Genomic DNA, 17,313 nt, shown 5'->3' on the forward strand with positions numbered 1-17,313 from the left:
ACACATCTCTATTTTATTTTGGATTATCCAACCTATAAACTTTATGTTTTGATCTGTACCTAGTAAAATTTGTAATTTAGTCCTTTATCATCTAACTTAGACCCCTTTTTCCTTTGGTGTGTGTACACACAATACACCCAAATACCCTCAAATGACTTACTACTTTATTTTTCATCCAACCTTTTGGATCTAAAAATTTATCAAACACTTAGGATTTTCTTGACAAGCAATATACCAAATTTTTCTTGAGTAGTCACTAATGAAAATTAAATAATACTTTGACTTATTCAAATAAGGTGTTTTCATAGGGCCATAGATTTCTATATGAATTATATAGAGATAATGCCCAACTCTTCTAGAATTAATAATTGGAAAGTAGCTTTGTGTTGTTTCACAACCATATTTTCTTCACACACTAATTTTTTATCTTTAATGGAAGGGAGGTGTTATGCCTTGCATAACACACCCCAACTTTCCACTTCCTGAGTTGGGGCCCTCCCTCCGCTTCACTTTTGTTTGTTTCCTCTTTTGTTTTGTTTATTTTTGTTGTTGTTCTTTGTTTTCTATCCCTTTGAAGCCTCATCTTTCAGAGGGACGTTTGTGAGTTGTTGGTTTCCTACAGACTCCTAGGTTTCACAAGGTTCCTTTGTTCTTGCATAAATTTGGGTTTTGTTGGGTTCGTCGTTTTCAAGATTTCAAACTTCGAGATCTCGGGAGTTTTAGGAACTATGTTCCTCAAGTTTCCCCAAACCTCAAACCTTGAACTCCCCTTTGCTTTTCTTTTGGGATGTCAGAGTTTGGGTCCCCACACCCCGACTCCCCATTTTGTTTCCCTTTATTGCCTTTGGGATTTTGGACTTCAAGATCCTAAGAGTTTTAGGAACTATATTTCTAGAGTTTCCTGGAACCTTGAACTCCCCTTTTCATTTATTCTAGGATGTCGAAGTTTAGTTCCCCAAACCTCGACTGCCCATTTTGTTTCCCTTTGTTGGCTTTAGGGTTTCAGAAAAAGAGTTTCAAGATCACAGGAGTTTCAAGAACTATGTTCCTGAAGTTTCCCAAAACCCTAAACCCCAAACTCCCATTTTTTTTTCTTTTAAGATGTTAGAGTTCAGTTCCCTAAACCCTAACTCCTTGTTTTGTTTCCCTTTGTTGCCTTCGGGATCCTAGGAACCTTAGGAGCTTAGTTGTTGGAGTTCCTAGTTCCCCGAACCTTGAAGTTCCACGTTTCCATTTGTTCACCTGGTTGTTATCGTCTTTTTTGTTGGTTTTGTCGTTGCTTCCTTTCTTGTTTGTTGGCTTGTGCTTTTTTTTTTTGTTAGGACAAGGGTATCCCCGTGACCTAGCCCAGTGCCCAACCTTCCTTACCATGGACTTACGTTATTGCCAAGTTGGGGTTGAGGAAGGGGCAAGTTGAGGCAAGACTAGTCCCCTGCGGGGAGGACCCACAGCCTGCAAGCAGTCCCCCTTGTTAAACCTGTGTTGGCTTGAGTGTTTTTATTGTCGCATGTGCGTCCTCTTGTTGGTCATCATTGTCATTGTTTGCCTATTTCTTTGTAGTCATAGGTTAGTTGTAGGCTTAAAGTCTCACAAAATCCCCCAAAAAACATAAAATGATCCTTTGAAAATTCATAAAAAATCATAAAATGCTACAATCCATAAAAATTAAAAAAAATTTAAAAAATAAATAAAAATTTGAAAATCGATTAAAAATATGAAAAAAATCAAATATTTGTAAAAATACAAAAAAAAAATGAAATTTTAAAGAATTATAGAGAGTAAATAATTTGAAAATTTAATAAAATTAAACTTAATTAAAATTTACATTAATATTTTAATAATTTTAAATTCAAAATTAATTCAAAATTTAAGTACGTTAATATTTGAATTAATTTCAGTTTCAACATGTTGAAATATTAAATTATAAATTTTGATTTAAATTTTAATATTTAAAATTGATTTTAATACATTTTAATAAATTTGCAATAAAGGTTAAGATTGATTTTGATTTTGAAGTTTAAATTTAATTGTATTTAAATTTTAATTATTTTAAGATTAGAATTTAATTTCAATTTTGATTCTTCCAAAGTTAAATTTTATTTAAATTTTGAACTTTTATAAAGTTTAAATAAAATTTGAAATTAAAATTAATTTGAAATAGTTAGAAGTTTAATAAGGTTTGTTGGAAATCAAAATCCACAGTTAAAAATTGCAGAGGAACTAATGAAGATGCTCGGGAATTTCAAACTCCGAGAAGTAGAGGAAGCTTTGGAAATTTAGCATTAAAATGGCCGACTCCCCAAACCCCGAAGTCGAGAGTAGCAGAGGTGTAAATTTCCAAGGCGTCGAACCAAATGTCGGCCATGAGTTTATAACAGTAATGAATTAGGGCAATAAAAACATTTGAAAGAGATCACATTGGACATTGTAGGATGGTCTTCGGCGATGCGCAAAGTATCGATGAAAAACATAGAAATACGCATCAAATTACAAATGATTCACAATCCAAACAAGGGCGATTTGCAATGTAAGTGTGAACAAAGCAGATCTAAACATGGATGAATAGAGGAGATCGATCTAAAGGATCCGGTGGAAGCCCAATGATTGATCATAGCTGCTCTAGCCCTATACCAGTGGAAGCGGTGGAAGCCCAAAGCCCGATTAGGGCAAACAAGATGCGCAACACCAACACATTGAAGAAGCAATGGAAAATAACCAAAGAATGAGAAATGGTGCTCAAGCAATAAAGTATGAAAGGGAAGTCAAGATATAATACTGCCAAGAAGAGAGGAATACCGCGGTGGTTTACACAGTCTCAAACGGTCGTAAGCAACATCAGCTCCACAAGTATTGGGATCCCTTTTGCATGTCTATAATTCCTTCCATCTCATATTCTTCTCAAAATGGACTCATAACTTACTCCCAAAATAAATATCCCATTGAAAAATGATTTTTAAAACATGCGCTATTAAGGAAAAGGGTTAAGCCTCTATGAACAAGGCATATTGAAACCCATCCATACCTAAGAAAATCCATATTATCATGACCTTGGATACAAAACTCATACTTAATGCATTGGCATTCCTCCCAAAATCCACATCTATCCATGTAAATCTAAATATCCCCATCTTTCATCTTTCAAGTCAATTTTGGTCCTTTATGTTACAAAATCCATTCCTTCCTTTTTCAAATCCATTTTTGGCCCTCATGTCAAAAAACCATATTCTTCATATTTCTTTTTCCATCTTGGGTCCTTACATCTCTCAATCCATGACCTCATCATCTTTATTTGACAACTCCTAAGTCCACCATCTATCACCTCAAATCCTAAATTATGTTTAAAAAAGACACATGGGTTTGAATTCCTTCTACCATTCTCCTCAACCCCATTCATAAAATATCCAATTTATCCATCCTTATACACCCTTACCATTACTATTGGAACTAATTTGGATGCTAAATCTCAAATGCATAAAACCAAAGTCAACACAAATATAAGGATGATAAAGACATGAAAATATCAATCGAAAAAATAAATAAATCAAAAAGTCCATAAAGACCCCATGAAGCAAAAAAAATAAAATTAAACTATTGTCATGTGAAATTACACCCTATTGGACTAGGTCCAACATTCCATTGAAACATGGAAAATGACCTCTAGGTGTGAGACCCTTAAAAATTGAGGTCAAATCTCTGGAGAAGGCTGAATTCCTCTCTAATCTAGATATAATAGTATTGGTCCACCCCTATTCTATATATATATATATATATATATATAGAGAGAGAGAGAGAGAGAGAGAGAGAGAGAGAGAGAGAGAGAGAGAGAGAGAGAGAGAATGGCACACCAAGAATAAATTGTGTTTCTTCCTACCTAAAACAACACAATGCATCAATGAAAACAATCATAAGAACTTACACACACACACACACACACACACACACACACACACACACACACACACACACACACACACACACACACACACACACAGAATAAATTGTGTTTCTTCCTACCTAAAACAACACAATGCATCAATGAAAACAATCATAAGAACTTACACAAATCTCTATTCACCAACTTCTACAGATGCATATGAAGGTTAGAGTTTGGTGAGATTCTAGAAGGAAAGAAAAGATTCAAAACCAACACCTAAAAACATAGTTAACACAACATATAGACATAGAAAATAGTAAATAAACATTCAGAAATAAAGGTAAGAGATATTTACACAACATATCCAAAAGAGGAGAAGAGGTAAATGACCACTTTCATTAATATAGAGGCATAAGATTGTTTATAGTTATAAAATGCATAGAAAATTTAGTGTTCTCCAAAGAAACTTGGAAGAACCTTTTATAATGGGCTTAATAGCCTATTTAACCACCTGTTGGTTGCCAACTAGAGATAAGTCACATGAAAGATCAAGAAAACCTAGTTTCTTACAAGGCCAATCAAATGACAACATGTGTAATATTCAATATTGATCTAGACAACCAAAGATTCCTGATAAGACATGTCTGCGTATCTATCATATCCTGTCATTGATTATTTCTAAGTTGGAGTGCATTAGGATGAAGATTACATACAAAATCATGATCTAGGATGGGTTTTTAGAAAAAGAAAAAAGAAAAAAAAAGGGGTACCTATAGAAATAAATGAATTTTTAAGTGTCATATCCTATTTTGGATCTATGAAAAATACATTTAAGACCCTTCTTGTAGGTCTATAGATTAAAATCTGGTAGTTGGATTCCTTGAGAAGTAATGACATTTCCACAGTTAAAAAACATGTCATGTCAAGCTTCATTAGGGTATCACGCCTAGGACTTCGAGCATGCCAAAGAGAGGACCATAAAGAATCTAACTCCTTAATCATCAAGACTCAAGGATACCATCCGTAGCCTACCAAAAGTGGGGAGAAAGGAGTAGGAGGAAATATTGAGGGTTGAGGATTGAAGAGAGGGAAATGGAGAAGGTGAAAGAAGGGGAGTCGAGGGTTGAGTCTCAATCTTTTTCCATAAATATTTCCATTTAGAAAGAGTTAAGGAAAAATACTTGTGGTCAATGATAGATGAAGGATATTGGAAGAGTGAAGAAAAGATCATCATTCTAGGTTTAGGAATTAACCTTAACTTTTTTTATATGGAAAAAGGTAAGGGGAAGGCCTAAAAGACAACACTCAAAAGGTTGAAAAAATGAATGAAAAGAGAAAGGGATAGGGGGTTGAGGTTTCCTATTAATTCTTACCAAAAAGGTAAGGGTTAAGGGAAAAATCCCAATTGTTGAAAGCTAAAAGTATTAGAATAATTTAGCTTGGTGGGGTCATTGGGGGTATGTGGGAGGTTGAAGAATGCATGATAGAAACAAGGAAGAAAGGAGGATGCGACTAATTTGAGGCCTAGAAAAAATAACACTTTGCTAATTTCAAACTAAAAAAGGTGGTCTTGAGGGCCAATAGGGTTTGCTATGATAAAATGATGGGAAGTGAAAGATCGAGCCCCAAAAATTCAACACTTTGAGAGGGGGGGTGAATCAGTGTATTTCAAAAATTTAAGTTCAGTGTGCAGATTTTAAGAATGTAATGCAAGCATGAAAAAACACACACAAGAGAACATCACATAACACCAGATGTACGAGGAGAACCCAATGTGGGAAAAACCTCGGTGAGAATAGCTTCTGGAGTTTACTACTCCAATCCAGCCTTATAGTACATAACAATTTACAAGATGTTTTAGGGCACCAACCCAAGGAGCACCAACCCCTGATTTTCTGAGCACCAACTCGAGGAGCCCCAACCCCTATTTTTATGAGAACCTACTCAAAGGAGAACCTACCCCTTCTCTGAGCACCCACTCAGAGACATACAATAAGATTCAGGTTTACAATAATAAAGCCCTGTTACAAATGAATTTTGTAACACTACAAAATTTTCACTCAGAAAGAATTTCTCTACCTGCTGGTATTCTTCCTCTGTTTCTTTCTTTTTAGTCTATCTAATTGTCTTCTCTTTGACTCAACTTCACCTATCTCAGACTACTTTGTTCCCAATCTTCTGTTGCTACAACTACCCTTAGTGCTCTGTTTCTGCAACTGTTCACACTCTAACTCTCTCTGTCTATACTTTCATCTCTTTTCTTTCACTCAACAACTGCTTTCACTTACTAACTCACTATGTCTACTCTTGTTCTGCAGTACTCCTCTCTTCAACACTAAACCTTACACTCATAATCGATTACTAGAGAGATCTTTAGTTTTACCGTTATCTCATTTTCATCTACCCCTGTCGAATCACGTCAGATTCCTCTGCCTACAATCAACTCTCTTTTTCAATCAAGATCTTATTCTCTGTCTTGATGATCTCAGACTACCCGCTCACATGAATGTATTATGACTATCTTCAGATCAATCTTTGTACATAGATTACTAAACTTAGTAATCTCGATCTGATCTTCAAGGATACAGTTAGCAGATTGAATTTTTCTCATTGAATCGACTAACCCTACATTGAATAACCCCGTTTTTTGCCCTTTGAGGTAATGTTCAATTCACTTTCTATCACTGGGTTGCTATATTTAGCAAGCTTGATCTATACTCCAAATCTAATCCCACCCCTAGCAATCATCTCAAGCCCATCAAGCATTTGCAACTCAGTCGCCATTAATGAGATTACTGTCATTTTATCTATCTACCTAGACAAGTTTGACAACTATATCAGATCCATCGTCACCGACTACAATATATATGATTTGTTCTATCCACCAAGGAGCCACATGTCTTCACACTTGTCATCTAGATCATATGGTATAGGTCGGTCAAATTCCATGTGGACAATCGGGCTACTCAAATCAGTCAATATCCATGCTATCACTAACCTTCGTGTTATGTTGCACGTATCGGGTTAACAGTAAACCCTTATCATGATATATTTTGTCAACTAGAATTCTCATTCCTCATGTTCATCGCCATAGTTATCCCAAACAAGAACCTCTAGATCAGATGGCCACATATCAGAATAACCCTTAACTATCGATATAGGAAAATCATGTTGAATCGACAGTATAAGCTATTCTGAATCATACTGTCAACCTCTCTTTGTCGGCATAGGTTACTCCAATGAGAACCTCCCCTTTGATTTCCTTTATTGCCATAATCTATTTTGAACCACAATCTCCATGTTGACACACCTTATCGGCATATGTTACCCTGAACGCAAGACTTCAAGCCAAATGACCATTCATCAGAATAGTCATAACTATCGACATGGAGAAAACATGTTAAAATGCCAGAACAAGTTATACTGATGACAGACTGTCAATCTCTCATTATTGGCATATTTTATTTTGAAACTCAAACTCCATCGTGACAACCTTCATCGACATAGCTATTCTGACAAAACGATGTCAGAGTAGTTTACTCTATCAGCATAACACAAACTCATTAAGCTACCTTTGTTAGCTAATCCGATAAGTGACTTGTACTTTGTGATTGGTATTGCTATTCCGATATGACAAAACACAAAGGATACTCCAACATTGGCATAGTTATTTCGATCTATTATGCTGTAGTATAACTTGCATGTTATGTTGACTGTAATTGAAACCAATGAAACCTACAACTTGCAACGCTTGTTTCTCTGCAACATCTTGGCATCCCTGTAGCACTTGGTTGACATCAATGAAACCTACAACTTGCAACGCTTGTTTCTCTGCAACATCTTGGCATCCCTGTAGCACTTGGTTGACATCAATGACAATAATGCCAACAATCTCCTCCTTTGGCATTGATGTCAACACACAATAACAACACACACACGCAACTTTTTTTCACACAGGCAACTCTTTCTCTACACATAGGCATCTCTTTTCTCACATAGGCATCTCTTTTCTCACATAGGCATCTATTTTCTCCACACACATAGGCATTTTTTTCTCCCCCTTTGACAACAATGGCAAAGGGACCTGCACATGACCTGCCATAAGACGTTCTTGATATTTTCCATTAGAGTCCATTAGATGAGCCATTATTATAATATAAAATAACATTCTTAATACTACTCACAAAAATCTCAGAACTCCCCCTGAGACAAACATGAGGTTCAAGGATGAAAAAAAGCAAAACAGTATGCTCCCCCTGAACCACAGACCTCAACAAAGTGTTTAAGTGTTGAAGGAAGGTGAAACAACACCAACTTGTATCTTAGATACTCAAATGTGTCCTTTGGAAGGCTTCAAATGTGAAAATGTTAGCAACTTGTTTAGTTGTGGGAACATATTCAACCTTTAACTCCTTCTCTGCAACCTTCTCCCTAAGAAAATGATATTTGATTGCTATATGTTTTGTCCTTGAATGCATGATAGGGTTCTTGGAGATGTTAATGGCACTTGAATTGTCACACATAATAGCTATAGGATCTGATGATACCTGAATGTCCTTTAAGGTCTGTTTCATCCACAAAACCTGTGATCAACATGTGGCAACAACTACATACTCTACTTCAGCCGTAGATAAAGAAATAGAATCTTGCTTCTTGTTGTGCCATGAAAGAAATCTATCTCCAAGGAAGAAAGCTCCACCACTGGTGCTCTTCCTATCATTGATGCAACCTACCCAATCAACATCAATAAAGGCTTGTAAAGTAAAGTCTCCTTTCTTTGGATACCATAAGCCATAACTAAGTGTTCCTTGGAGATACTTGAAGATTCTTCTAACTGCATTTACATGTGATTGTTTTGGAGCAACTTGAAACCTTTCAACCATGCATTCAACTTGAACTATATCAGGCCTTGTTGATGAATTATTTCTATTGAATTTTTCTTCAATTCTTCATGATCATTATGTAGCTTATGAGTAACTGCCCTACTAAACTTTGTTGTATTAACTGCCAAATCTGCAGCTTCTTGGGAGATGTGTAAGAAACTCTTTTTCCCATAGAATTTCCTTTTAACTAATCATAACTTTGGAATAAATCAGGCTTCTGTGTAGGAGGAGCTAAGGCCCATGCTGACCAAAATCCATATTTTGGATTGAAAACTGATCCTGACATTTCCATTTCAATTTGCTCCTCACTTATAGTGTCTCAACTTGTAAAAATTTCTAATCTAACACTAACCAATATAATAAAATCATGTAAATGATAGTAAACTTATGATGTCCTAATAAACATGAATAATATAATGCGTGCTAGTTGAAGAGTTGGAATGGATCCACCTAAAAGATGGAAAACTAATAGAATAAAACTAGTAGGGGTTAAAATGATAACACTATGAAGATGAATTTGCACATTTTTATAATTGATTTATAAAATGGACATGGAAACTATATTAAAAAATATATCATTATTGATAAAAATATATATGAAATAATTAAACTAGGGTAATATCACTTAAATTTTTTTTATTTCTAAAATTAGTGATGGCTCTTTGGACCTAATATGGATCTTTGGTACCAAGTTGGGATAAAAATAACTAAAATATTCTATGTGATCAATAATTCATAGGCTATATAGTGGCCTTGATTACTTATGATAGCAAGTAGGATGACCTTAACTTCTATATTAGGATACCCTTGTTTATGTCACATAAAATTTTACAACTTCTATGAGAGATTATTAAATAAGTTTAAGGTGTGCTTTAGTTTAATATTTAGTCTAAAATTATATGGATTCTCCTAAACCTAACCTTCAAGGAGATTCCATGAATAGAAACCCCACATTTTGACATGCTAAAGTGGGAGTCTACCTCAATTTTTCCCCTTGAGGAATTTCAAGCATGGATCCATATTGAAAATAAAATTAATAATAATCCTCAATATTGATCTATATAGATAAATAAGTCTATATTAAAAATAACTATTAAAAACCTACAATGTGATTGTAAATGACACTTGAAATGCAACAAAGCGAGTAGGGTTGGAGATTTTTTTTTGGAAACTAGGAGAAAAGAGATTTGTAATGTCAAAGAGGAAAACTATGGGGATGGCAAACATTAAATCTAAATAAATTTAATAATAGTTTAATAATATGGTAATGGATTACAGCTGAAATGAGTGTTAGAAAGGGGAATGCACTCATAAAAACGTCAATATGAAACTCACTAAAATGATGAGATGGATTCATAATAGACAAATTACAATGAAAAAAGGGGGTTTGAAAATACGAAATGCTATAGAAAAAGTGGGTTCAGTTTGGATTTAAGTGGAAATGGTAAAGGACTAGGACACATGCATGGATAATAGGAATGGAGAGATAAGGAGATAGAAAGATAGACCAAAAGGATGATGGTAATTTGAAAGGTGTGAGGGAGAGGTAAGAAGACACCCCTATAGTAAACATTGAAAAATAACTTCATGTTTATCAAAAACCATAAATGAAACTTGCTCACCTAGTTTAAATCTTTGGAAATCAGCCACCTATACTCAAAGGTCTAGTTGCAATTATCCATTAACCAGATAATTTTTGTTGACACTTTGAGACGAATCTTGATCACTCTTGAAATTCTTGAACTAGTGTTGGGGTATTTCTCATGAGTAGAAATAGGTAAAATCTTAAGAAAAACATAGCATTTCTCTTTTTCTCTATTAAATGGGAAAAAAATGGTCAATTTTAAGGGCTTTCTTTGAGATTTCAAAGATCAAAACTTATTAGGTGGGAATTCTTAGCAATTAATTGTCAAAGATTTGAAGATTGCGGTAGGAGGAGGTGTCAGAACTATGAAAATTATATATGAATGAAAGTTAACCTTAATTTATTAGGGGACATTAATCTTGAAAGGGGTCGTCTAATGGTTAGTGTACACATTAATTGTGTTTTCATTAGCTAAAATTATGGATGGGAAGAGGTGGGGTTTACACATAGTGAGGCTACGCACAACATTCTATGGGTTGATAATAGGGTAAAAGGGATCAATTAATGTGAAATAAAAACCGAGATTAGAAAATAAAGTGGGGATAAAAAAATAAATGAAAGGGAATACATAAGAACTATAAACAAGGTTGTATGATCAACATAAGAAAAGGGAACTATGGATGTCTATAGGTGACATGGACAAGGTAAAAGGGTTTGAAACAAAAAACAATAATAATAAGGAAGTTATAGGGGATACAAATTTTGTTATTATATTGAAGGCTAATGAAATGATAATTATTATACATAAGATTACACCATTTGTTAATATGTAAATGTAATAATCTATTTTCTCAAAATACACACAAAAATAAATAAAATTGATACTAAAATGAAAATTCTATCATTACAAATATATACTTAATGAAAATTATTAAAAATATTGAATAAATTATTTATAATAATTTTAAAATTGAAAAACAAACCACTAATAGATACTATAAACACTTTCTTACCTTATAAATATAAAAAAAAAAAATTTAAAATTGCAATTAAACCTATTCATACAATTGTTGTAGTTTTAAAAATTAAAGATAAATGAAATTGTAAATTTTATTATTGTGTTTGATATGGAATAAAATAACTTAATATGAATCTACAAATCAAACTATGAACACATACAAAGTATCCATATAACCTGAACAACAATAGACAAAAGTCTAATTAATGAGATTTACTCCCTTGAGAAAAGAAAAAGTTTTAAAGAGAGAAAAGTAGTAATAGAAAGTTTCATTACCAAAGTAATGCTAATGGCTTTAATTACAGTATCTATTGAGGCCAAAGAAAATACAATGGAATATGCCATTTATTAGGGTGTCTTTATTGTTGGCAAAAGGTGAGGGCATTGTTATTAAAGTGTAAGGATGAAAAAAGATAATATCTAAATTTATAAGAATTAAGTGTCACATTAAAATATTTAATCAATTATAATGTATATAATTTATTATATTAAGAGATATAATTTATAATAATAAAGGGGAGAAGCATTGATGAATCATAAAAAAATAGTTGAAAGAAAAAATATTGAGAGTTAGAATAATTAAAAATATGTAGTAAAAAGAGTTCTATAATAAAACAAAGTAAAGATATCAATTTTTTGAGCATATAATAAATAAGATAATCAGAAAGTAAAATAAAGTAGCTCTTAAATTTATAAAAAAGCAAAAAGTATTTTTTTTTAATCTTAAAAATATCTATCTAAAAGACACAAATATAAAGGTTATATCAAAAGACAATTTTCATGGCATTGATTCAAGTTTCAGCACATTATTATAAATTTTGATCTATGAATGCGATTTTTCTTGCACCAAACTTTGATTGATGTCATTTCAAGTCTAATTCAGTTTAGAATTGCATATGGTGACTCAAATTTCCTATAAAACATATCGTGGCAGCCAATAAAAAATTGTAAATAAGAATAAAAACTTTTTATCCCATCATTATTAAGATAAATAATTTTTATAATTTATAAACTTAAAAAATACTGGATTATACTTGTGCAAATAACTTTTTTTTAATAACTGTTCAAGTTCTAAAAAGTAAACTCATTGCAATAATAATGTAAACTATTATGATCCCCTACCAATCCATACAATATTTACTAATTATAATAACAAATCAAAACTGTAAGTTATTATGATCCCTTACCATAAGAAACCATAATAAAGATAAAGACTAATGTGACCAACCCATATAACATTTTACTCTTTGCTTCTCACTAGAGTTTGAAAAAGCTTGAGAATAAAACAAGCTAAAACGTGATCCAAATAAGCACCCCATCTCAGCAGGTATTCAAAGTAGGCTAAGGAAAACAAGCACAATTTCATTCAATCCAAGGCAAGAAATGTGATGTTAATCAAAACTGTAAAATATTATGTTCCACCATTGGATAAGAAATCATCATAACAAATCAAAACTGTAAATTATTATGATCCTCCACCATAACAAAGATAATGATAAGGTCATGACCAACTGGTACAATTATTATGATCCACTACCATACTAAAGATAAAGATAAAGATAAGTCTTGACCAACCCATGGTCATGACTAGCTGGTACAATTATTATGATCCACTACCATACTAAAGATAAAGACAAGTCTTGACCAACCCATACAATTATTATGTTCCCCTACTAAAGATAAAGACAAGTCTTGACCAACCCATACAGTTATTATGTTCCCCTACTAGATCCTCTACCATAATAAAGATAAAGATAAGGTCATGATCATTATGATCCCCTACAATAATTAAGATAAAGATAAGGTCATGACCAACACTTACAACATTTTACTCTTTGTTTCTCACTAGAGTTTGAAAAAGCTTAGAATAAAGCAAGCTAAAATGTGATCCAAATAAGGACCCCATCTCAATGATTATGGAAAACAGTCATTGTATAGTCACCAAATGAGTGAAGAAAAACATTCCCAATTCCATTCAATCCAAGACAAAATAAAAACATAACATTAATCAAAACGATAAATTATTGAATTCTGCTATCATAAAAAACCATTATAACAAATGAAAACTGTAAATTATTATGATCCACCACCAAAGGAAACTATTAGAGAATGTACCTACATTTAAATGATTCCACCGAAACCATCTATAAATAGAGAAAAACATCCCACCTTGTGAACCATTCTAGCACCTTTGATTTCCAGAGAGGAAAGGTTTAATTCAGTTCAATAATGAAGATGGAGAAAGCCACACTTTTGTGCACTCTGTTTGCTCTGCTCTGCATTGGGTGGTGCATGGGAGAGGAGGAGCAGCTCCGCCGCCTTTATGAGCAATGGATGCTTGAGCATGGCAAGGTTTACAATGGCCTGCTTGAGAAAGAAGCACGCTTCCACATATTCAAGAATAACCTTGCTTATATAGAGGCACACAACCAGAAGAATGAATCATATAAGATGGGGCTCAATAAGTTTGCAGATCTCACCCATGATGAATTCAAAAACATCTACTTGGGTACCATGTTTCGATCCACAAGCTCTCCCTCTCTTCGTTATCAGTATGCCCATGGAGACCGCTTGCCTACAGCTGTGGACTGGAGAAAAAATGGTGCTGTCACTGGTGTTAAGGACCAGGGCTCTTGTGGTACCATTATTTGCTTTCAATCTTGATTAATAATGGGATTTTTGTATTTGGGGTCTCTCAGATTTTAGAGTATGCATTGGAAATCAACTTTCCAATATGAAAGTTGATGACAATGTACTTTCTATGTTTTCTTTTTCGTATGTAAGATTTGTTTAGCATTAATGTTTCAGAATCTCAGATTATATAGAGTGTGTTCAAGATTTGTTTAGATGACTTATTTGAAATTACATTAGCTTTTTCAGTAGGACCCATTTAATAATTGAAACAAATCTTGAGTTTTTTTATTCAAAAATTTAATAATTCAAGATTTGTTTTGCATTAATATTTTTGGATCGCATAGAGTGTGGGTGAATCAGTGAAGCTTAAGTAACGTGTTTTAAGTTTTGATTTGTATAAGTGACTCATTGAAAATACATTAGCTTCTTCAAGAAGACCCACATATCATTATGATTCATAAGAATGATTTAAACAAATTAAAGTTTAGAATATGCTATTTAAGTTAAATTTTTCTTATGATTAAAAAAGAATCTTATACGATTGAATTAAAACATAACATTTTAATTACTATTGGCTGTTTACAGGAGGTTGCTGGGCTTTTTCTGCAATTGCAGCAGTGGAAGGAATTAATGAGATTGTAACCAAGCGGCTAGTATCTCTGTCAGAGCAAGAGCTTGTGGATTGTGACACTGCTTCAAACCAGGGGTGTAATGGAGGTCTGATGGATGATGCATTTCAATTTATCATTGACAATGGTGGAATAGACAGTGATACTGATTACCCTTACCGGGCAGCTGATGGCCTGTGCGACACAAAACGAGTATGCTTATATCTAATCTAGACATATTTTAATGTATTGGTTTTTTAATGTTGCAGGTGGTAAATTATAGTCAAAGTACTGGTTTTGTTTTGTTTTGGTTTCTGAAAGGAAGAATCAACAGTCATTAATACTGATCCTATAATCTTTGGGTCAAATGTCTTTTTATCTGGATCAACACACTTTAAGTTTGATTTATTTAAATGACTCGTCTCAAATTACATTAGTTTTTCTTGTAGGATTCATTTATTTATGTAATTTCACATAAATAGTTTAAATAAGTAAAAACTTACAGTGTGATGTTTAAGTCAAATCACTAGATATTGTATTTAAATCAAGATTCAAATCTGCCAGCATTGACCTTGTTATTCAAGGACCCAATCATCCAGTCTGACCTGAGATCAATAATATGCATTAATTTAATTAACTCCATTCAACTATGGGCCGTGCTTTGTTTTTTTTCCATATTGAAGTTGACCATATTTTATATTTTTAATGAAAGAATTTGAAACATCTTATCATGAAATCTTTACAACCCTAGCATTATTTGCATGAATTATTTAGTTTTATGGAATTTAACAAGTTCAAATATTGAATCTCACTGACTTATAGGTTCAACATTTTCATATAATTTTGAACTTAGACATTGCTATAAAAGTCTTATGAAATACTGCTTTAAATCATCTCAGTTGATAGATTTGTTTGAAGAGAGAACTGGCTATGCAACCATATAAATCGTCAAGCACATAAGAAGTACATTCTTATTTTATTTTTATATTCCTAATGATTTATATGGCTGCATAGCTGCTTCCCTTCAAGAAAGAACTTTATCTTTTGAACATCTAGAAAAGACAAACAAATCTCATTTTAAATGACTATGTTTTGTAGAAAAATTTCCATGCGGCTACAATTAATGGATATGAAGATGTACCCTCCAATGATGAGATGTCATTACAGAAGGCTGTTGCTCATCAACCCATCAGTGTGACTGTTGACTCTACTGGTTTCGAGTTCTATGAATCAGTAAGCCCTTTAACTTATATATATTCTGTATAAGAATATAGCTACTTTGTTGTTTCTGTTTTTCTATTGTGTGAGAGTTTTTCCATCAATAGTTCAGATCACGTCTCTTGATCTATCATCAAGATGAAAGAAGTCTCTTTCATTCCGATGAACGTTTCGGATCACACTCCTAGTGAACGTTTCAGATCACATCACACTCCCCATGAACGTTTCAGATGAAAGAAGTCTCTTTCATTCTAATGATGGATCACAGAGTGTGATCCAAAACGTCGATGCAAAAATTCTCAAACAATCAAAACCAAAAATAGCAAATTCTCAGCATAATAGATTGTAAAAATCTAATATCATTTATTAACTGATTTTTCTCTTACAATAATTATTTTCCAACATGTTGGGAAAACAGGGTGTATTCACAGGGAACTGTGGAACTGAATTGGATCATGGTGTGACATTGGTGGGTTATGGGTCTGATGGTAAGGACTACTGGATTGCCAAAAATTCATGGGGAACAGGCTGGGGAGAGGGAGGATACATTAGGATGGAAAGAAATATTAACAGTTCCTATGGAAAATGTGGGATTGCTATGCGAGCATCTTATCCAACTAAGAATCCTGAGACCGCCGTTAAGAAGATAATTGGTTATGTTGCCAGAAAGATTATTGCCAGTTTCTGAAATTCAGTGAGCAGCTCCATCATTCTGAAATGGGTTTTTCAAACTTATATTCATATCATCTCATCTAATAATATATATCTATTCGGAAAGTATTGTTTAGGTTTTATATAAAGAATGAATCAAGCTGAATAGCAGCTGATTTGGGTTAAGTTGGTATTGGTACGAGTTGTATGTACTGAATAGAAATTAATGTTAAATAACGTATGGTTTTGTAATTCTTTTGTACATGTCAAATCTGGTTGTATAAACTAATTCTTGTGTACCTTTAGATAGTGGATATATGAATATTTGTTTTAAATATGTATCTAATGAATAAATAAATAAGAATAATATGTGTTTGGTAGGTTATGTAAAAAAAATAAGTCTGAAAATTGTGTATAATAGAAATAGTGCATATATGATTCGAAATAATGATACAACAAATATAAAACAAAGACTACAAATAATATTTTTAGTTGAGAAAACTATTTCAAATAAAAGATTTAGTCAAAGATAATAATGAACTCCTACTTCATCTAGAGCATGTGAGGATGTAAATAAGTACATTGAAAGTAGTTTTGTACATTGATGAATCATGTAAAAAATGAACACGAGTGAACGTGAGTGCTCTAAAATATAGACAAAAAAAACTAAAATAAAAAAAATAAAAATGGCAATTAAAAAATGGAAAATATTCATATACCTAACAAAATATTCTCTTAGTTTTTGAGATAGTATCAACATTGGGATAAGCATGTGTATGATTGATGGGTCTTCTTGTTTAACAATAGTCTAGGAATGTGTAAATATATAATGTGGTGGCTTG

The 17,313-nt window shown here is 33.0% G+C and overlaps 1 protein-coding gene across 1 annotated transcript; it reads left to right on the forward strand.

The window, feature by feature from the left end:
* The first annotated feature begins 13,525 nt into the window (after nt 1-13,525).
* On the forward strand, nt 13,526-16,723 carry LOC131053469 (zingipain-2). The gene is made up of 4 exons (XM_057988083.2): nt 13,526-13,998; nt 14,580-14,815; nt 15,701-15,835; nt 16,239-16,723. The coding sequence occupies exons 1-4, from the start codon at nt 13,590-13,592 to the stop codon at nt 16,506-16,508; spliced, it is 1,050 nt and encodes a 349-aa protein (XP_057844066.2). The 5' UTR covers nt 13,526-13,589; the 3' UTR covers nt 16,509-16,723.
* The last annotated feature ends 590 nt before the right edge of the window (nt 16,724-17,313 follow it).

The sequence above is a fragment of the Cryptomeria japonica genome, chromosome 4 (assembly GCF_030272615.1).
Source record: "Cryptomeria japonica chromosome 4, Sugi_1.0, whole genome shotgun sequence".
Lineage (NCBI taxonomy): Eukaryota > Viridiplantae > Streptophyta > Pinopsida > Cupressales > Cupressaceae > Cryptomeria > Cryptomeria japonica.